The sequence below is a fragment of the Chiloscyllium plagiosum genome, unplaced genomic scaffold (genome assembly GCF_037043375.1).
Source record: "Chiloscyllium plagiosum isolate Xiang-an unplaced genomic scaffold, Cpla_swu_hap1 HiC_scaffold_53X, whole genome shotgun sequence".
NCBI lineage: Eukaryota > Metazoa > Chordata > Chondrichthyes > Orectolobiformes > Hemiscylliidae > Chiloscyllium > Chiloscyllium plagiosum.
In genome coordinates this window covers 11,171,563-11,194,549 of record NW_028270191.1, presented here as the reverse complement: position 1 = coordinate 11,194,549, position 22,987 = coordinate 11,171,563, and the positions used below count along the sequence as shown (strand labels likewise).

General features: G+C 44.3%; 1 protein-coding gene and 1 pseudogene across 9 annotated transcripts in view; one reads left to right on the top strand and one right to left on the bottom strand.

Annotated features, from left to right (window-relative positions):
* Positions 1–22,987, bottom strand: part of LOC122543385 (vitamin D3 receptor B-like) — a 301,872-nt gene that overhangs the window by 97,189 nt on the left and 181,696 nt on the right. For all 9 annotated transcript variants that reach the window (XM_043682066.2, XM_087985641.1, XM_087985644.1 and 6 more), the window contains one exon: positions 21,379–21,509. In XM_043682066.2, coding sequence (XP_043538001.1) covers positions 21,379–21,509 — 131 coding nt within the window. The remainder of the gene's footprint in view (positions 1–21,378; positions 21,510–22,987) is intronic.
* Positions 17,331–19,009, top strand: LOC148134641 (uncharacterized; annotated as a pseudogene).

Sequence of the window (22,987 nt, the reverse complement as noted above, 5' to 3'; positions counted from 1 at the left end):
TTGCTGAGCAGGGGAATTAATGGTTATCGGGGTAGATGGGAATTTAGTACATAAGCAGATCAGTCATAACCTTATTAAATAGTGGGGCAGGCTCAAGGGGCTGAATGGTCTACATCTCCTATTTTTTATGTTTGTAAAATGTAAAGCAAGAACTGACAATTACCGAAATTGCTCCAAATATTTTCTGAAGTTCTTCAGGCATTTTCTCTGGTTCACCTTGAGCGAAATGTTTATGGATGTCACTACTACAGACACTATGAACGAATACAAAACTTCTAAATGCATACAATTGCATCATGCACTTTCGCAGCGCAACAGGATAATAGCCAATAGGTGCCATGTAGCTGTTTATAACTTCCAGAAATTGTGTCCCCACCTCGTGCCATGTAAGATTGCTGAGAACAAAACTCCCAGGATAACTATTTTAAAGCAAATGAGCAGAATTTGTTTGTATAAAAGTTGGGATGTGGAGGTACTGGTGTTGGACTGGGTTGCATTAAGGTCAAAAATTACACAACATCAGGTTATTGTCCAATAGGTTAACTTGAGAACACTAGCTTTTGGAGCGCTGCTTCTTCATCAGGTGTTGAAGGAACAGCGGTCCGAAAGCTAGTATTTTCAAATAAACCCATTGGATTAAACCCATTGGTGTCGTGTGATTTTTGACCTTGTATAAAAGTTGTTGGTCGGTTCACTGAGCTGGTTGATTTTCTTGCCCAGGTTTCATATCCTTCCTGGGTGACATTTTCAGAGCCGTGTAGCCTTCGGATGAAGCTGCCCTGAATTTATACGGCACTTTCTGTTGCAGCGGGTGGTTCTAATTCCAGTTTTGTACCATGGTGGTGTGTAGATGTTTGTTTATGGAACCAGTGGATGAATACCAGGCCTCCAGGAATTCCCGAGCTTGTTTTTATTTAGCCTGTCCCAGTATCATAACATTGTCTCAGTTGAATTGGTGTCCTTTGTTGTCAGTGTGTATCGATATGAGAGAGGACCGGTTGTGTTGCAAGTTGATGTTCGTGTTTCCTACTCCTTTCTCCTATGTAATATTTCTCGCAGTTACTGCCTGGTATTTTATATATCACATTAGTCCTATATGTTGTGGGTATGGGGTCTTTTGTCCTGGATAGTAGCTGGTGAAGTGTAGCTGTTGGTTTGTGTGCTGTCATTATTCCCAGAGGACGTAGAAATGTCATTGTTAGTTCTGAGATGTTTCTAATGGTGGCACGGTGGCACAGTGGTTAGCACTGCTGCCTCACAGCACCAGAGACCCAGGTTCAATTCCCGCCTCAGGCAACTGTCTGTGTGGAGTTTGCACATTCTCCCCGTGTCTGTGTGGGTTTCCTCCGGGTGCTCTGGTTTCCTCCCACAGTCCAAAAATGTGCAGGTTAGGTGAATTGGCCACACTAAATTGCCTGTAGTGTTAGTTGAAGGGGTAAATGTAGGGGAATGAGTCTGGGTGGGTTGCTCTTCAGAGGGTCGGTATGGGCTTGTTGGGCCGAAGGGCCTGTTTCCACGCTGTAAGTAATCTAATGTAGGGTAAGGTGATCAGTGTGTTGGGGAGGCGGGGGCAGCACAGTGTCTTCTTGATGCTGTTTGTATGCCACGCATCAGCGGATGAAGCTGATAGGGTACCCATTATTGGCAAAGATTTTGCATAGGTGCTCCTCTTCTTTTTTGCAGAGTTCTGGGTTGTTGCAGTGCGTTGTGGCTTGTTTAAATAGGGTGTTGACATAGCTCTGTTTGTGGAGGTTGGAGTGGTTACTGTTGTAAATGAGGATGTGGTCTGTATGTGTAGATTTTCTGTACACTCTGGTAAGGAATTCACTGTTGTTCATTCACTCGCTCAACCAGTACGTCTAAGGATGGGAGTTAGTTGTTGTTCTCTTCTTCTCTGGTGAACTTGATGAGATGATGTGTACTTTCCAATTTGAACCGTTTAATGATAACAAAACTTTTGTCCACGTATCTGATCCACAGTTTGGGCTGGATCTGGGGGAGGGCTGTGCTTTCTAGCCTTTGCAATTCTGCTTCAGCGATTTGTTTTAGCTACGCTATTAGAGCATCAGACTGCATGAATTCTAGCACGCCCTGAGGTAACAATGAAAGAAATGTGTAAACTATATTCTGGCTGATCTCCCACACTCAATACAATAATGCAACTGAGGAGAAGGATCAAATGAGAATGACTGACACTATGTCTTTTAATCAGCTGCATTTATGTTTATACTGTGAACTGAAACACAAAACCAGCATTGTACTATAAGTATCAAATTCTAAAGGGCCACGCCACTATTCACGTTTGTTGGGAGATCCTGAATATTGGTTTAAACAAACTTTATAATGTTCTGACAGCATTTGATTGCTGCTTTTCAATATCTCTGTATTTTCTACATAAATCAACCAGGTCAGCAGTAAAACTAAGGAACTGCTGTCCCATTGTACATATTATAGGATATTGGAAAAGGATTCAAAGTTTGTGAGAAGATTTGTAGCTCGGGTGCTCGTTGTTGTGGTTGTGTTCGCCGAGCTGGGAATGTGTGTTGCAGACGTTTTGTCCCCTGTCTAGGTTACATCCTCAGTGCTTGGGAGCCTCCTGTGAAGTGCTTCTGTGATGTTTCTTTTGAAGTTTATACGCCAGAGGGCTGTTCATGGTCAGCTTCTGGATGTTTTCAAGACAAAGGTCAATCGAGTCTTGGAGATTAAAAAGGTTATGGAATGAGGATAGTGTAGGAAAGTGGAGTTGAGGTAAAAGATCAGCCACAGAAACTCTACAGTGTGTAAGCAGGCCATTTGGCATATGGAGTCCACACCCCCTACCCTATACCTGTGACCCTGCATTTCTCACAACCAATCCACCCTAACCTGCACATCCCTGGACATGATGGACAATTTAGCATGGCCAATCCACAGGGTTGTATGGACCCATTCACGGTAGGCGCTGCAAGACATGTCAGAGTGTGGACAAAGATACCACCATTACGCGTGGGGACACCTCCCACCTTGTACTCATGTGACTCAGCCAACGTTGTCTATCTTATACGTTGCAGGTAAGGATGGCATGGTACATTGGGGAAACCGAGCAGAGGCTACGACAATGGATGAATGGGCACCGCACAACAATCAACAGACAGGAGGGTTCCCTCCCAGTTGGGGAACACTTCAGTGGTCCAGGACATTCAACCTCGGACCTTCGGGTGACCATCCTCCAAGGTGGACTTCGGGACAGGCAGCAAAGGAAAGTGGCCGAGCAGAGGCTGATAGCTAAGTTCAGTACCCATAGGGAGGGCCTCAACCGGGACCTTGGGTTCATGTCACATTACAGGTGACCACCAGTGCACTACACACACACACACAGATATTCCTACACACACACACTCTCACATACACACACACACGGACACACATACACACAGACGCGCACACAGACACCCACACACGCCCTTATAGACACACACACTCACACAGACACCCCCTCACAGACTTAAGACACTCTGCACTCACTACACACACACACATACACTTTCTCACACTCACAACCCCCAACCAGACAGACAGACACACACACACAGACAAAGACCCACATGCACACACATATTTTGTGGGGTCAATTTGTACTTGCAGGGTTACATTGTACTTTGCTCAAAAACTGCAAGCATTCATGTAGAACTCTGAGCTCAAAAACTGCATGAATTTATGTAAAACTCCGTTATCTCACTTTTTAGATTAGAATCAATCTAAACATCATGGCATAGACAGAGAACACAGGGGGCCAACACCTTCAACATATTGTCTAGCTATCACCATTGTTAACAGCTAACCCGAGAATGCAACTTTTTAAAAAAAAAGGTTTTGTGATTTACACATGAAAGAAGTGAAACTATCGCTGTATTCTAACAGATGAAAGGCTTAACAGACAATCAATTTTTCAATGTATAATTTCAGTTACATCACACTGTACATTACACCCTAGGGTGGAATCAAACCTGGGTCCCTGGCGCTGTGAAGCAGCAGTGTTAACCACTGAGCCACTGTGCCACTCCATGATCATATCAAATGGCAGAGTAACCTTGAGGAGCCAAATGACCTACTCTTGCAGCTATTTCATCTGAAACCCATATTAACAGGCAGGAAACGCCATTCATGTATTTCCCAGGAACAACTCAAATAAAACTATGCCTCTAATTACTGCAGTACATCTGGTGTAGGCACATCCACAGTTTATGGAAGTGAGTATCAGCTTTTTAACAAGTTGATATTATAGTTTAAATGCTCATATAATCTGACTCCCCCCCTTTTCTTCCTTGAGATCTGCTTCCATTTCTGAAGATAGGCTAGTCACCAAATCCCACCAACGCCCACAGTTACCTGGACTATACAACCTCACATCCTGCCTCCTGTAAGGATTCCATTCATTTTTTCCAGTTTCTCTGTCTCTATTGCATCTATTCTGCTGTCACCTTCTGCAGGGGAAGGGGGGTTGAAATGTCTACCTTTCTCCTCAATTAAGGATTCTCCACTGGCGTGGTTGATAGTTATGGACTAGGCCAGACCACTCAAAACCTTCTTAAGCAGGCAGCCCACACCATAATTTTGCAGTTTGTTTCGGTTAAGTGTACAATGAAAATGGCTGATAGGTTTTTCAATTCCATTTTCCCTCCTTCTCCTCATAACGTTTGATCCCCTTGGCAATCAAGACCTGTTTTAAATATACTCAATGACCTGGCCTCCATAGCCTTCTGTGGCAGTGAACTCCATCGATTCCCCACTCTCTGCCTGAAGACGTTTCTCTTTATCTCTGTTCTAAAAGGTCTTCCCTTTACTCTAAGGCTGTGCCCTCAGGTCCTCATCTCTCCTGTCAATGGAAACATCTTCCCAACGTCCGTTCTGTCCAGGCCGTTCAGTATTCTGTTTGTTTCATCCTTCTAAACTCCATTGAGTATAGTCCCAGAGTCCTCAAACATTACTCATATGTTAAGCCTTTCATTACTGGGACCATTCTCGTGAACCTCTTCTGCACCTGGTCCAGGGCCAATACATCCTTCCTGAGGTATGGGGCCCAAAACTGTCCCAATTTTGCTACTCTCAACATGATGCTCCCACCAAATTTCCAGAGATGCATTGAGCTTGAGCCCAATTCTTGATATGCTTTCATCAGGCTGTGCCTGTTTCAAAGAGACTCCTGCAACACTCCTCAGCTGGGAGAGGAATCAATGACATCCGCTGGGCCTGTGTTTCAATGCTGCACTGCGGTCAGGAGAGTACAAAAGGAAGAGCAGTGGCATTGGGAAACGTCATGAAGGCAGCACCTAACCCACAGTGCAGGGGAATTGCACTGAGTTGGCAGTCAAAAGAACTGTTCGGATTAATGATAAATCAAGATGTATGAAAAATTAAGAATGTTTTGGCTAAATTACAGGGGTCAACTTTTACATGAGATTAACTATTACTTGAATAGCTGTGGTAAAATCAATTAATTGTTAAATGTGGGATTGAAAGCTAGTCTTCCTATTGGCAATGAAACTGTTGGATTGTTATAGAGTCATAGAGATGTACAGCACGGAAACAGACCCTTCGGTCCAACCAGTCCATGCCGACCAGATATCCTAAATTAATCTAGTCCCATTTGCCACCATTTGGCCCATATCCCTCTAAACCCTTTCTATTCATATACCAATCCAGGTGCCTTTTAAATGGTGTAATTGTACCAGCTTCCACCACTTCCTCTGGCAGCTCATTCTATACACCCACCACCCTCTGTGTGAAAAGGTTGCCCCTCAGGTCCCTTTTAAATCTTTTTTCTCTTACCTTAAACCTATGCCCTCTAGGTTTGGACTCCCCCAACCTGAGAAAAAGACCTTGGGTATTCACCCTATCCATGCTCCTCATGATTTTATAAACCTCTATAAGGTGACCTCTCAGCCTCCGATGCTCCAGGGAAAACAGCCTCAGCCTATTCAGCCTCTCCCGATAGCTCAAACACTCTAGTCCCGGTAACAACCTTGTAAATCCTTTCTGCACCCTTTCAAGTTTAACAACAACTAATCTAATCTAATCTAATCTAAACATCTTTCCTATAGCAGGGAGACCAGAATTGAGCACAGTATTCCAAAAGTCACTTAACCAATGTCCTGTACAGCCACATGACGTTCCAACTCCTAATGCACTGACCAATAAAGGCAAGCATACCAAATACCTTCTTTACTACCCTGTCTACCTGTGACTCTACTTTCAAGGAACTGTAAAACCTGCACTCCAATGTCTGCACTCCCAACAGTTCGGCACACTCCCCAAGACCCTACAATTAAGTGAATAAGTCCTGCCCTGATTTGCCTTACCAAAATGTAACATCTCACATTTATCTATATTAAACTCCATTTGCCACTCCTCGACCGACCAGCCTACCTGATCAAGATCCCAATGCACTTTGGGATAACCCTCTTCACTGTCCACTATCCCAACAATTTTGGTGTCATCTGCAAACTTACTAACTATTCCCCCTATATTCATATCCAATCATTGACACAAATGACAAAAAAGCAGTGAATCCAAATGGCTAGCTCTCCCTGGATTCTATGTGCTCTAACCTTGCTAACCAGTCTACCTTATCGAATGCCTTGCTGAAGTTCATATAGATCACATCCACCACTCTGTCTTCATTAATCTTCTTGTCACCTCTTCAAAAAAACGCAGTCAAGTTAGTGAGACACGATTCCCCACTCACAAAACCATGTTGACTATCCCTAATCAATCCTTGTAGGAGCAAATGACTTCAGATGCTGGAATCGTTACTGCAAAACAAATGCTGGTGATCACAGTGAATCAGGCAGCATCCATTGAGAGACAGCAAGCTAATGTTTAGAGTCCAGATGACTCTTCATCAGAGCTTCACTTCAGCTCTGAAGAGTCATCTAGACTTGTAACATTAGTTTGCTCTCTCTCCATAGATGTGATCCTAACCAATCTTTGCCTTTCCAAAATACATATAGATCCTGTCCCTCAGAATTCCCTCCAACAACTTACCCATCACTGACGTCAGGCTCACCAGTCGATAGTTCCCTGATTTTTCCTTACCACCTTTCTTAAATAATGGCACCACATTAGCCACCCTCCAGTCTTCCGACCCCTCACCAGTGGCTATCCATGATACAAGTATCTAGCAAAGCGGCTGTTGTCAAAACCCATCAGATTCACAAATACTCTTTTGAGAAGGAAATCTACTGTCTTTACCCAGTCCAGCCTACAAATTATTTCACTCGACACTAGCCCTTTAAATGGCCAGCATAAAGCTCAGCTGTTCCAAATGGCAATAGCATTTTTGAAAAGAAATTTAAAAGAACAGCTTATGAAATTGGCTATGCACTTTTTGCCTATTTTTGTATTTCATTCAAGTTTTAAGAGGGCAGTCATTGCGACACTTAATTTCAGTGCAAGATGCCATCAATTTAGTTGCATCGAGCTCTGTTTTTGTTTGTAGAACCAGAGAAAACAAAATATGGGATTAGCTAACAGCCTCTTGTCTTTGTGCATATCTATAGGCTATTTAGTCTGAACAGCCTTTTCTCAACTGTGCTTTATCTAGAAAGACTGAGTAGTACATCAGAACTCTGCAGTTATTGTGCCATAACTCCCAAAATCTTCACACACATATGCTGCACTGCCCCACCCAGGCCCCATCTCAGTCGTGATTAATGGGAACAAGAAAATGACACATTTGGACCAAACCATGTCATATGTCCACACTAGTGACAGCTTCTAAATAAAGAAACCATTTCATGAAACCACACAGCCAATACTGCCCAGAGGTTACTGAAACAAAAATACTGACTGAAATTGTATCAAAAGTTATCTCCAATCATCTGATCACCAACAATTTTCCATTTATTTCTCTGTTGCCTCTGTTCTAATGACACCACCTTCCAACAAGTGCTTCTGATATATCACCCTTTCCCCTCAGCTGAGAATTCTCAACCACTGTGATTGACAGGGGCCCCTCTACTCTGCTTGATCAATAGGCTACATTCCTGCTCTCATCTTTCTCTTTCCTCCCCTCATCCTCACTTTCAATCCAGCAATCTCTAAAGGCAACAGATGATCCTCTGCCATTTATGCCAGCTCTAGTCCATTCCTCCACCTGCCACATTTTCCCCTGTGCTTCCTTTTTCAGAATCCAGAAGGGGTCTGTTCCCTTTGGGAAACCCTGCTTCATTCCTCATCACCCCTAACACTTCTTTTCTTCCCAACAGCAGCTTCCTGTCCAAACATGGGAGATGCATCACCTGATCTTTTATTTCCACTCTTTCCATTGTCCATGACTTTAAAAACTCTATGGGAGTTGAGGCAAGAGTCAAATTGAATTTGTCGAAGATGGTCCCATAGTTCTCCCCACCTCGTAATAACAGCAGATGGTGGAAATCTGCCCTAGTATTAGTAATGCTATAATGATAGAGGCATATCAGCAAACAGCTACTGAAGCAACTTTTCTTTTCAAATCTCACTTCACGATCACAGTAATGTTATGCTTCAGGAGGCAGCAGTTTGGCCAATCGTGCTTGCATTAGCTCTCGAAACGAACATCGTGACTTATTGCTGTCGTTCTGTGTTTTCCCCATGTCCTTGCACATCATTCCTATTTAAATAATCACCCAATACCCTCTTGAATGCCTCAAATGAACCTACCTCCCCAGTCCTGAAGTACAGTCATTAGATTAGATTAGATTAGATTACTTTACAGTGTGGAAACAGGCCCTTCGGCCCAACAAGTCCACACCGACCCGCCGAAGCGCAACCCACCCATACCCCTACATTTACCCCTTACCTAACACTACGGACAATTTAACATGGCCAATTCACCTGACCTGCACATCTTTGGTCTGTGGGAGGAAACCGGAGCACCCGGAGGAAACCCACGCAGACACGGGGAGAATGTGCAAACTCCACACAGTCAGTCGCCTGAGGCGGGAATTGAACCCGGGTCTCTGGCGCTGCGAGGCAGCAGTGCTAACCACTGTGCCACCGTGCCGCCCACTATTCGGCACGAGTCATATTCGACTCTGTTGTTCTCTCCACGGATGCTGCCAGACCAGCTGAGTTTCTTCAGCATTCTCTGTGTCTACCTCCACCACACTTACTTACAGTACATTCCCGACCTGAACCACTCATCAACTAAACATATTTTGTCAGATATCACATTTCTTTCTTATGCAAATTATTTTAGACCTGTGCCCTCTTGTTCTTGATCCCTTTTCGAGCAGGAACAGTTTTTCCCTCTCTCTATCCAGCACCCACATGATTTTGGAAACTTCAGAGCTCCTCTTGGCTGCCTTCTCTCCAAGGAGAACTTCTCCAAATTTATCATTATAACTGAAGTTTTACATCATGGAAGACTTAGAGCCACAGAGATGTACAGCACGGAAACAGACCCTTCGGTCCAACCCATCCATGCCGACCAGATATCCCAACACAATCTAGTCCCACCTGCCAGCACCCAGCCCATGTCCCTCCAAACCCTTCCTATTCATATACCCATCCAAATGCCTCTTAAATGTTGCAATTGTACCAGCCTTCACCACTTCCTCTGGCAGCTTGTTCCATACACACACCACCCTCTGCGTGAAAAAGTTGCCCCTTAGGTCCCTTTTATATCTTTCTCCTCTCACCCTAAACCTATGCCCTCTGGTTCTGGACTCCCCGACCCCAGGGAAGATACTTTGTCTGTTTACCCTATCCATGCCCCTCATAATTTTGTAAACCTCTATAAAGTCACCCCTCAGCCTCCGACGCTCCAGAGAAAACAGCCCCAGCCTGTTCAACCTATCCCTGTAGCTCAAATCCTCCAACCCTGGCAACACCCTTGTAAATCTTTTCTGAACTCTTTCAAGTTTCACAACATCTTTCCGATAGGAAGGACACCAGAATTGCACACAATATCCCAACAGTGGCCTAACCAATGTCCTGTACAGCCGCAACATGACCTCCCAACTCCTGTACTCAATACACTGACCAATAAAGGAAAGCATACCAAATGCCTTCTTCACTATCCTATCTACTTGCAACTCCACTTTCAAGGAGCTATGAACCTGCACTCCAAGGTCTCTTTGTTCAGCAACACTCCCTCGGACCTCACCATTAAGTGTATAAGTCCTGCTAAGATTTGCTTTCCCAAAATGCAGCACCTCGCATTTATCTGAATTAAACTCCATCTGCCACTTCTCAGCCCACTGGCCCATCTGGTCAAGATCCTGCTGTAATCTGAGGTAACCTTCTTCTCTGTCCACTACACCTCCAATTTTGGTGTCATCTGCAAACTTACTAACTGTACCTTATGCTCATATCCAAATCATTTATATAAATGACAAAAAGTAGTGGACACAGCACCGATCCTTGTGGCACTCCACTGGTCACAGGCCTCCAGTCTGAAAAACAACCCTCCACCACCACCCTCTGTCTTCTACCTTTGAGCCAGTTCTGTATCCAAATGGCTAGTTTTCCCTGTATTCCGTGAGATCTAACCTTGCTAACCAGTCTCTCATACTAACCTTGTCGAACGCCTTACTGATGTCCATATAGATCACATCTACCATTCTGTCCTCATCAATCCTCTTTGTTACTGACTACTAATTTTGTCCCAAAGAAATGTTCTTGCTACTCAGATTAAACTGATTGGTTTGTAATTGCTGGGTACAAACTCACAAACCTTTCTGAACAAAGCCATGATGTTGGCAATTCTTGAGTCCTCTGGCACCTCCATGGGAAAACAGAAAAGTGTTCCTGTAATTTCCACATTCTCTTCTCTCAATATCCTTGGATGCATCTTATCTGGTCCCGATGCCTTGTCAACTTAAAAGTACCAACCGTTTATCACACATTTACTCATCGAATTTGAAAACTTCTAGTTTCCTCATTGCCACTGTGACCTGAGTAGCGTTGACCTCCTTGGTAAAGACAGATGTAAAGTATTCACTTAATACCTCAACCATGCCCCTGCCTCCATGTGTACATCCCTTTTCTGGTCCCTAATTGGCCCCACTTATTCTTTTACCACTCTTTTACTGTTTGTGTTACTTGTAGACAACTTTGGGATCCTCCTTTATGTTTGCTGCCAGTCTTTTATTCTGTTTTGTTTTTGCTTTTCTGATTTACTTTTTCTAATAAGAACCTTCTATATTCCTCTTGATTCTCAATTGTACCTGACACATGCCGCATTTTTTTCTTCTTTATAGAGTCATAGAGATGTAAGCATGAAACTGACCCTTTGGTCCAACTCCTCCATGCCGACCAGATATCCTAAACTAATCTAGTTCCATTTGCCAGCACTTGGCCCATATCCCTCTGAACCCTTCCTATTCACATACCCATCCAGATGCTTTTTTAAATGTTGCAATTGTACCAGCCTTCACCACCTCCTCTGGCAGCTTATTCCACACATGCACCAGCCTCTGTGTGAAAAAGTTGCCCTTAGGTCCTTTTAAACCTTTCCCCTCTCACCCTAAACCTATGTCTTCTAGTTCTGGATGACTTGTCATCTAGAGAGCTCTAGATTTGTTTGTCCTACCTTTCCCATTTGAGGGAATATGCCTGAACTGCATCCGAACCATCTCCTGTTTGAATATGCTCATTGCTCAGTTACAGTTTATCCACCAACCTTCTGTTCCAGTCCATCTGGCCCAGTTCTGTTTTTGCCCCACCGAAGCCAGCTCTCCATCAATTGCTTTTTCTTACTCTGGATTGCTGCATGTCATTCTTCACCACTATCCTAAACCTTATGATACAATGATCACTGTCTCCTAAATGTTTCCCTACTGACACTTGATCCACTTGGCCGACTGCATTTCCAAGAACCAGATCTAATAATGTATCCTTTTTGTCGGCCAGGACCCATGCTGTTGTAGCAAATTCACCTGAATACAATCCAAGAACACTTGCCTCTTACATTATCAATATCCCAGTCTATTTGGGTGATTAAAGTCTCCTACAATGACTATTATGTTGGCATCTCTCTCTAACTTCCCTGAAAAAAGCCTCACTTGAAGACCGTTCATTAAATAATCCATCCTTATTGCAGGAACTAATTCCTCATTTAATAATGCAATACTAACTCCCCTTTACACCCTCCCCTGTCTCGCTTGAAGATCCTATATCCTGGAATTTTGAGTTGCCAATCCTGCCCCTCCTCAACCATGTTTGTGATGGCAACAATATCACAATTCCATGTGCCAGTCTATAACCTTTAACAACTTCCCCTTACTCCCTTGTATCTCAACATGGCTGAACTCTCTCTGACTCGGTTCCCTTACTATCTCATGCTGTGTTCCTATTTTACTAATGTGTTGTGCCCTCTCCCATTGATGAACTCATTTAAACTCTTTGCACTAGCAAACCCTCCCACAATTGTCCAATTTGTAGAGCTCCCCCCTTCCCCAGAAATGGTTTCAGTGATCCAGGAATATAAAACCCTCCCTCCTGCACTAACTCATGAGACAGGCATTCATCTACTATATTCTCCATTCTCTGTACTTGTTAACACATGACACTGGGCAGAATTCAGAGATGACAGCCTTTGAGGACCTGCTTTTTAATTCACTGCCTAGCTCCCTAAACTCTTGATGCAAGACTCATCCCTCATTCTACCTATATCGTTGGTACCAACATGTACCACAAACTTTGGCTCCTCTCCCTTCAGGATGCCCTGCAGCTTTTCAGTGACATCTTACCATGGCACCAGGGAGGCAACACACCATCCTGGAGTAGCATTGGTGGCATCAGAAATGCCCGTCTACACCCCTCACTATTGAGTCTCCGACTGCTATTTTCCTCGGACTCTTGCTGCTCCCTCTTTGTGCAGCTAAGCTACCTGAAGCATCAGAAACCTTATCCTTGCTTCATTCCCCAGCGGAAGTCTCACTGTCACCATTTCCCAATACAGAAAAAATGGTTACCAAGTGGGACTTCCTCTAGTGTTTCCTGGCCCCTTTCCTCTGCCTATTTCTTTTTAATTCACTCATGGGATGAGGGCATCACTGGCTAGACCAGCATTTATTGCCCATCCCTAATTTCGCAGACTGCAGTGAAGTGTCAAACACATTTCTGTGGGTTTGGAGTCACACGTAGGCCAGACCAGGTAAGATGGCAGATTTCCTTCCCTCCAGGGCATTAGTGAACCAGATGGCTTTTTCTAACAATGGTTTTGTGATCATTATTAGACCCTTAATTCCAGATTCTTTACTGAATTCAAATTCCACCATTTGCCATGGCAGGATTTGAACCCAGGTCCCCAGAGCATTACAATCATAGAGCCATCTAGCACGGAAACTAACCCTTCAGTCCAAATTGTCCATGCCAATCGCATTTCCCAAACTAAACTAGTCCCACTTGCCTGCGTTTGCCCATATACCTCTAAAGCTTTCTGATCCATGTACCTGTCCAAATGTACTTTAAATATTGTAACTGCATCTACCACTTCCTCTAGCAGTTCATTCCACATATTAGATTACTTACAGTGTGGAAACAGGCCCTTCGGCCCAACAAGTCCACACCGACCCACCGAAGCACAACCCACCCAGACCCATTCCCCTACATTTACCCTTTCACCTAACACTACTGTGTGAAAAGGTTGCCCCTCAGGTCCCTTTTTAAATCTTTCTCTTCTCATCTTGTGCCCTCTAGTTTTGAACTCCCCTATCCTACGGAAAATACCTTATCCATGCCCCTCATGATATTATGAACCTCTATAAGGTCACCCCTCAACCTCCTTCACTCCAGTGAAAAAAGTCCCAGCCTATTCAGCCTCTCCCTATAGCCCAAGTCTCCCAGTCCCAGCAACATCCTTGTAAATCTTTTCTGAACCCTCTCCAATTTGCTAATATCCATCCTGTAGCAGGGTGACCAGAAATGTACACAGTACTCCACAAGTGGCCTTACTTGCATCCTATATAACCTCAACATGACATCCCAACTCAATGGTCTGAGCAATGAAGGCAAATGTTTTAAATGCCTTCTTAACCATTCTGTCTACCTGTGACATAACCTTTAAAGAAATATGTACCCGAACTCCTAGGTCTCTCTGCTCATCAACATTACCCAGGGCTCCACCATTAACTATATAAGCCCTGCCCTTGTTTATCTTACCAAAATGCAAAGCCTCACATTTACCCAAATTAAACTCCCATCTACCACTCTTCAGCCCACTGAACCAATTGATCAAGATTGGGGTGGCTCGGTGATTAGCACTGCTGCCTCACTACACCAGGGACGCAAGTTCGATTCCAGCCTCGGGCAACTGTCGGTGTGGAGTTTGCACATTCTCCCCGTGTCTGCGTGGGTTTCCTCCAAGTTTCCTCCCACAATCCAAAGATGTGCAGGCTAGGTGAAATGGCCATGCTAAGTTGTCCAAAGTTGTTAGGTGCATTAGTCGGGGGGGGTTACTCTTTGGAGGGTCGGTGTGGACTTGTTGGGCCGAAGGGCCTGTTTCCACACTGTATATGAGAAACAACAGTGAATCCAGCACTGATCCCTGCAGAACACCGCTGGTCACAGGCAGAGTTTCTGGATTAATAGACTAGCAATAATACACTAGGCCATTGCCTCCCTATTTCCTTTTTACCTACAGCTTCTTAGAATGCAGGGTGACTACCTCAGCAAACATATTATTCATATTGCCTTTAGTCTCCAACCGACACTCAAGTTCCAAAGCTCGACACTAAAACTGTTCGAATTGGCAGTACATCCTACAGATGTGATCATTCAGACTCCTGGGAGCATCTAGGAATTCCCACATGCTGCAGATGGTAGAGTATAGTGGCTTGGGCTCCTATCATATTCATTTAAAATCAAAGAAATTTACAGATAGGATTACTAATAAGAAAAAGAGATAAACTCTTACCCTATAGAAACTTTTTGCAAAAAGTTTAAATTATACTAAAAATATTATAAACCAGTATCACGGTGACAATCTAGGCAGTAAGCCAAATACAACTCGTGCTAGGGATTTTGTGCTCTTAGCCTCCAATATTCCTGTCCATTGAAGTGAATAAGGGAAAATTGCTGCTGATGATGATCTCAGAAATGGAACTATAGCCTATGTCTTTGGAAATTTTAGAAACCATTTTTCGCAAGCAATACAACTCACAAGAAAATAAACATTTTTATTTAATATTACAACATTTGGAGGGAAAAGTCTTTAGAAAAACATAAACGTAGAGATTCTTGAATAGGAATAATGTGGAGAAGGTGCCATTGCTGGACTGGAGTGGACAAAGTTAAAAATCACACGACAACAGGTTAAAGTCCAACAGATTTATTTGGAAGCACTAGCTTTCGAGGTGCTGCTCCTTCTTCGGGTGGCTAGTGGAGTAGGATCATAGGACACAGTATTTATAGCAAAAGATCATAGTGTCATACACTGACGCGATATATTGAACAAACCTAGATTGCTGTTAAGTCTTTCATCTTTTAGAATGGGTTGCAGGTTGTGATTTGTTAATATGCAAATCCCAGAACTTCTTTCAAGCCACATTCTTGAGATATCAACCCCACACATACACACTCTACCCCACCACCAACACCCCCCACCCCACCCCCAACACTCACACACCCTCTCCCTCGCATGCACATACACACATATAAGTTTATGGGGTGAATTTGCATCTGCAAAATTCTATTCGTAGATACATTCTATTTTGTTAAAAGAGCATACAATCTGTAGGCAGTCAATATTTTTTATAATTTATGTGACATTTTATAAATTCCTATTTTGGAAATAGAACCAGTCTGACTCAAGATTGGAATACATGCAGACTCTAACCTCACACCTTTAATGCTGAGATATCACCTTTTTTAAATATAAAACCTTAATTTAGATTACTTACAGTGTGGAAACAGGCCCTTCGGCCCAACAAGTCCACATCGACCCGCCGAAGCGCAACCCATCCAGACCCATTCCCCTGCCCCAACACTACGGGCAATTTAGCATGGCCAATTCACCTAACCTGCACATTTTTGGAATGTGGGAGGAAACCCACGCAGACACGTGGAGAATGTGCAAACTCAACACAGACAATCGCCTGAGGCGAGAAATGAACCCGGGTCTCTGGCGCTGTGAGGCAGCAGTGCTAACCACTGTGCCACCGTGAGGGCGGCATGGTGGCTCAGTGGTTAGCACTGCTGCCTCACAGCACCAGGGTCCCAGGTTCGATTCCAGCCTCGGGCGACTGACTGTGTGGAGTTTGCACATTCTCCCCGTGTCTGCATGGGTTTCCTCCGGGTGCTCCGGTTTCCTCCCACAGTCCAAAGATGTGCAGGTTAGGTGAATTGTTCATGCTAAATTGCCAATAGTGTTAGGTGCATTAGTCAGAGGGAAATGGGTCCAGATGTGTTACTCTTCGGAGGGTCAGTGTGGACTGGTTGGGCCGAATGGCCTGTTTCCACACTGTAGGGAATCTAATTGGAAACTTATCTCGAGAATGTGACTTGAAAGAAGTATTGAATGTCAGATATTTGAAAAGGTATGCAGCCCTCACAACTGGGGCATTAGTGACATCGGCAGAAAGCCAAGAATGAGTCTGTCTAGCATCCTGGGTGGGAAGGTATAAATCAATAAGGGTGTCATTTACACAAAAGGTTAAATGGAAGCAAAACATTGTGGGCGAGAAAAGGAAAATAGCAAACAATGTTTATTTGTCATCTGTCAAACTTTATCATCAGTAAAACACATTTGTTATACAGAAACTGCAACATTCTTTGAATCCTATTTGTTAATGATAACACTTTCCTCCCCACTTATCAGATCAAATACTGGAGTTCAAACTGTGCAGAGTACCAGCACTTTTAAAAGATTAAACAGAACCCCACAACGGGATGTTGCAACAGTACAGGATTAGCATTTCCAATGCTAACCTAGTGTCTTGCTGCTAGTGCGTGTTTTTCTTTGACGCTTCTTGTTTTATCAGAGAGAAAAAAAAGCTGACCAAGGCCCTTGTGTCCTTAGAAAAGGATGAAACTCCCAGAAGCAATGGCTTATTGGCAGAGTTATATTCGGCTCTGCGGGACTTGATTGGCCAGAACCCGCGGGACAGTACGACAGTATGCTTCTGGCTGGTAGCATGTGCAAATCTATGACGAAAGGTTATCACCCTCATCTACAAAGGGAAGGGGTAGAAGGAGAAACTGAGAAATTGGCGACCAGTTTTACTGTTGAATGCAGATTACAAAATCCTGTTTGTGCGTTGTATAGAGCCTTTTGCTGAGTCCATTCGGAAGGATGCGAGTCTGAGAGGGGTAACCTATTTCAGGCAGCAGAAGCAAGCAAGTCGAAGCCTCCCTGTGTATGGACGATGTTGCAGTTTCCTGCTCGGATCCACTGTCAGCGCATAGGCTTGTGGGTGTCTGTGACTAGCTCGAACTGGCCTCAGGAACGAAGGTAAATCGAGGCAAGAGCAAGGCTGTGTTCTTTTGGAACTGAGCTGACCAATCCTTTATTTGCTTCACCACCAGGACAAATTACCTGAACATTAAGGGGAGGCGATAGCCTCGTGGTATTATCACTGGACTGATAATCCAGAGACCAAGATAATGTTCTGGGGACCTGGGTTCAAATCCCACGCTAGTAGAATTTGAATTCAATAAAATTCTGGAATTAAGAATCTTCAGATGACCATGAAACCCATTGTTTGATTGTCAGAAAAACCCATCTGGTCACGAATGCCCTTTAGAGAAGGAAACTGCCATCCTCACCTGGTCTGGCCTGCATGTGACTCCAGACCCACAGCAATGTGGTTGACTTTTAACTGCCCTCTGGACAATTACAGATGGCAATACATGCTGGTCCAGCCAGTGACACCCTCATCCCAAGAACGGACAAATAAAACAAATGGTTTGGTGGAGCTGGGGCATGCGCAAAATCTTGGGGGGACTGCGTGGCCAAGAAACAGGTTTTTTTTGGAGCACCACTTCCTCTCCATTGCAGGTAAAAACCTGGTCATCAGGTGAGAGGCACTCCCTCTACTATTGTACATGGCGGAGGTTTGGCCCATTCCCCGAAACTGCGCCATTGCAATCTCACAAACCGTCTTCTACCTCATTTGGAGGTCCGCAAGGACAAAAGGCACAAGAATGTGGATGGAGTGGGGAGGATGAACATACCAAACACAACCCTCATCCTGATGGCCACCTTGGTGTGTGGCTGCATCAAGCTGTGTGTTGACCCTCGGTACACAAACACCAAGTCTCACTACGTACACCTGTCCCCGGTGTTGCGAAGGATGGGCCTGACCTCGATGCCGTGAAGCGTTCCAAGTAATTGGACCATTCCGTATCGCCTGTCCCGCGGGGAGAAATTTAAAGAGAGAAACCCCTTTGACCACAAGCCCATCAGGATGTGGTCAGCCCATAGTGTCCTCGAGACCCTGCGGGTAAAGGAGAGGGTGCATCCTGTCACGTGGTTCCCTGAGGAGAATGTCAAAGTCATTTGGCAGAACGCCTCATTTCCAGAACTTTCTAACAAGTACCAAGACATCGCTCGGCTGGTGGTGAAAAGGACACTACCTGTGGAATCCTTTACTTACGGCCAATTGGTCTGCCCCACCACACGCTGTCCCCAAAGTGGCTGTGGGGAGGGGGGGGGCAGGTTGAGACTGTCACCCATCACCTTCTGGAATGGGCGTTTGCAAAGGAAACCTGGAGAAAAATGCAGTAGTTTCTGTTGAGGTTCGTCCCAAGTAGCTCTTGTGACTCTGTGTTCTCCAGTCTGTTTCCCGGGACGCACACCGAGACAAACATCGACTACGCCTGCAGGACTATCAACACGGTGAAAGACGCACTTTGGTTCTACTTGAAACTGTTGGTCTGCCAGGGCAAGGAGTTGACCCATACCAAGTGTTGCAGACTGGCACACTCCAAGGTCCCAGATCACGTGCTGGGGGACGCATGGAAGCTTGGGGCAGCTGCAGCCAAGTTGCAGTGGGGAAACACTACTGTCTGTGGTTTTCTGAAGTTAGATGGCAGCAAGGATTGAATTGAATTGAATTGAATTAGTTTTATTGTCATATGTAGTCAAACCAGTAGTAAGAAGTTTGTAACTCACCGCTTACAGCTATCTAGGTACAGAGAACTAACCTGTGGGAAGAAACACCTTTCACTCTCCGCACCAACCTCCCTCTGCCCCACTCACTGCCTGTCTGACCAACCCCAGAGAATTGTCCCAACTCACCTCTCCTCTGGGGCCTTTAGCGGCAGTTCTGATCTGGAGACTACTGCTGACAGCGTGGTAGCCACCATTCCCAGTAAGACTGCTGGGACTGAAGAGTTGTTGGCCCTCAGATTGGCAGGCAGCTCTTGAAAGAAGGATCTTCACCTTTTGGAAACCCCAAGTGCAGGCAGCTGATCACCTGATTCCATTAATTTTGTTGGGACTCCTGAAAATGGCCATAGCAGAGGATGGTACTGGCTAACCAGTAAGGGGACAGGATCACCACCACAGCCATTACAATTCAGTTCATTATATCACTTCACTTTATTGCCCATGCAGAAAATTCTGTCTGGAAATTTATTTTGGGTACATTGCTTGTTCATTGAAAAATTACAAAGAAGCCAGTGATAACAATATAGAAAATAGTTTATCACAGAATTAAGGTTAATTAAAATATGCATTGAAAGAATTCTGGTGTAATCGAATAATCAGTCAGTGAATCAACCCTAAGTATGTACCCTTGTCCACACATTAGCTTCTGTTCAAACTTATTATGGGGAGGCAATAAACAAGCCCAGGATCCAATTGATTCTGCATTGGAGGGATGTAGCCTTTTCCTTCAACACATCCAACAGTAATACTGAGACATGGGGTAATTCTCATTGTCGATGGCACTCTCACCAAAATTCTTAGAGCAGATGACATCAAGGAAGACCAGCTCATCAAATACCCTTTCTATCTGGTTTCGTCAGCTTAAAGTTTGCTTCACTAAGACAGCCATACCAAGCAAGGCTTTCAAATTGGATAACATCCTCAACTACAGCCAAATAAAAGAGTTTCACGTTTGTCAGATCAAATTGGAAAAGAGTTTAATTTTCAAAGACATTAAAGCTATGTCTGTCTTCCGGCCTTGTGCATTACTTTCTCCAACTCAATCTACCATATTCATAGACATCAAGGGCGCAATTTACCCCTTCCTGGAGGTGGTGAGAAGTAGGGCAAGTATGGTGCCAGGGTCAACTCACCCTTTGTCACCACCTTATCAATTGCGTTCTGGGTGAGCTGTTCCATCGAGTCATTCAGCATGGAAACAGACCCTTCAGTCCCACCAGTCCATGCTGATCAAATCACAAACTACGCTAGTCCCACCTGCCTGCTCTTGGCCCATATCCCTCCAAACCTTTCCTATTCATGTACTTATCCAAATGTCTTTTAAACGTTGTAACTGTCCCTGCACTCACCACCTCTTCAGGAAGTTCATTCTACACAAACTACTTTCTGTCTAAAAAAATTGTCGCTCATGTCTTTTTTAAAAGCTTTCTCCTGAATAATATGTTTCATGGATGACTTTCTTGACCTGCCACCAATTAAGGTTCTTAATTGTTTAATCGATGATCACTTAAGGGTCACCACCTCAATTCACCACCTCCCTGGCAGACAATTAAGATGAAAAATGTGTTGCTGGAAGGGCTTATGCCCGAAACGCCGATTCTCCTGCTCCTTGGATGCTGCCTGACCTGCTGCGCTTTTCCAGCAACACATTTTTCAGCTCTGATCTCCAGCATCTGCAGTCCTCACTTTCTCCTAGACAATTAAGATGGCCAATTTCCTGACTGGAAAATCAGGGCAACCTGTCTGCTGGGAAGGGGCACTCCAACTGCACAAATTTAGGAGGTTTTGGAGTCCATGGTGGGGGCAAGGGGATGGGCTCTGGAAGCCACACCCTTGCCTCCATCTTACCCCCACCCCATGCTCAACCCTCACTCTGTGAGAAGCATATTAAAATGACTTATTGTCACTACATCCCCCAGGACAGAGGATTCAATAGGCAGTCCGTAGGACTGAGAAACTTTCAGTCTCTGATTGACTGGCAGCTTCTGACTACCCAGATGCCAGTGTCGAGGCTTGAGATGGCATGAGAAATCTGCCCTGCTCACTTGTTGACACTTAATGGCCTACTTGGTGTTTGATATAAGTTAGCTTAGCAATAGGTGTAGTGTACTTGGCACTACTGAACACACCCACCTCTCACTTTGACCAATCATGGGAAATTGCACCATAGATATTTAGATGTTTTAACATGCACATGATTATTTTAAATTGTGCCTATCAAGAACAAGCTGAACTGGGTATTTTTCATTCATAAATTCAATTTCATTCAAAGTTTCTCCTGTGTCCCAAGTGCAATGACTTACATTCTTTCATCATGCCAATATCCTGACATCGCTTGAGTCTACATGCTTGACAATGTCTTCTGTTATCCTTTGTAATTGAGCAGTTGCCATTAAAAGGACAGGTGAAATTGGCCTTTTTCTTCATGCTTCTCCTAGTGAGGGTGGAAATATAAAAAAAAAATTAGTGACTAAGATTATAACTACACAATTAAAAAGGACAGGTGCAGACCACACTAATTTCATTCTTTGAAGACTGTGATTTCAATTTTGGGAAAAAAAGAAAGTCAAGGTACCAGCAATCAGGAAGCATCAACAATTAAACAAGGCTGCCTGGCTGCCTGCCTTGAAATGTGCTGATGGGAACAAACAACAATTCTCCAGACTTCGGCTGAAGCATCAAGTGGACGCAGCAGCAAAACACATCAGGAGGAAGAGGAACATCCAGCGCCCTCTGGTGGGCTGCATGTGAGTGAGTCCAATTGAAATGCAAAACTACCAGCTGCTCGAAGCTTGATGGGAAGGAATTGTATTGATGTAATATCTCATAGCATCGCAAAGTTCTTTACAATCATGCTGTTACTGCTGGGAGAGTAGACTGCAATAACTAAAAACATCTGTTCAACGTAACAGACAGACAAATGCAAGTGGTGCCTCATTTCAACAAACTACAATGTGGCAAATTGTCAACTTGCTTAATATCATCCCTATGACAAATGTCTCTAGTTTCATGCAGAGTTAAGCCTATTTGCAAAACCGGCACCTTCCCATGCAATCGCAGAAGGTTTAGCACCTGCTTGTTTACCTCGTCCCTCTTCACGAGCCAAGGCCCCAGGCATACCTTCCAGGTGAAGCAGTGATTTACCCTTACAGTACTTCATTCAATCTGGTCGACTGTATTGACTATTTACAGTGTGGTCTCTTTGAAACTGTGAAGACAAAACACAGGCTGGGCAACCACTTTGTAGTACACCTATGTTCTGTCCGCAAAAAACGACCCTGAGCTCCAGTTGCTTGCCACTGTGTTCCCCCACCAATATTTCTGTTGCAGACTTGCTGCAGCGTTCCAGCGAACCTCTGCACAAGCTTGAAAGACGATATCTTATTTTCCACTTGGGGCCCCTGCAGCCTCTACCACTTGACATTGAGTTCAGTAACTTTAGAGCTGTATTCTAAAGTAATGATTGTAACGAGGTCAGCCAGGTGGATACCATAGAATGAGTTTTCTGATTGGAACTGTTAATCTGGTCCAATCAGGGAGCCCTGGCTGACAAAAAAAAAACACAGAAGCGTAAGCATGGCTCTGTGGTGCAATGGAAAGCACACTGGACTTCAATATCATTCCTTAGGCTGCTATTCAAAGGTTGTGAAATCACATCCCACCAGGGTCGATTTTCAGTTCAATTTTTTGAAAAAACCTTCTTCTCTGTTTTTGGTTGCTGTTCAGTCCCACGCTCCTGGAGAAGGAGCACGCAGTGTCCACCAACACCCTGGAGCTGTTCAGGGAGAGGTGGGCACCGCAGGGAGTGGCTACTCTACTTTGGACAGGGAAATAATCCCTGCCCTCCCCTTCACTGTTTGATCACACAGCATTGCCCTTTGATGTGAAGGGCACTGCTTGCCACTGGCCACT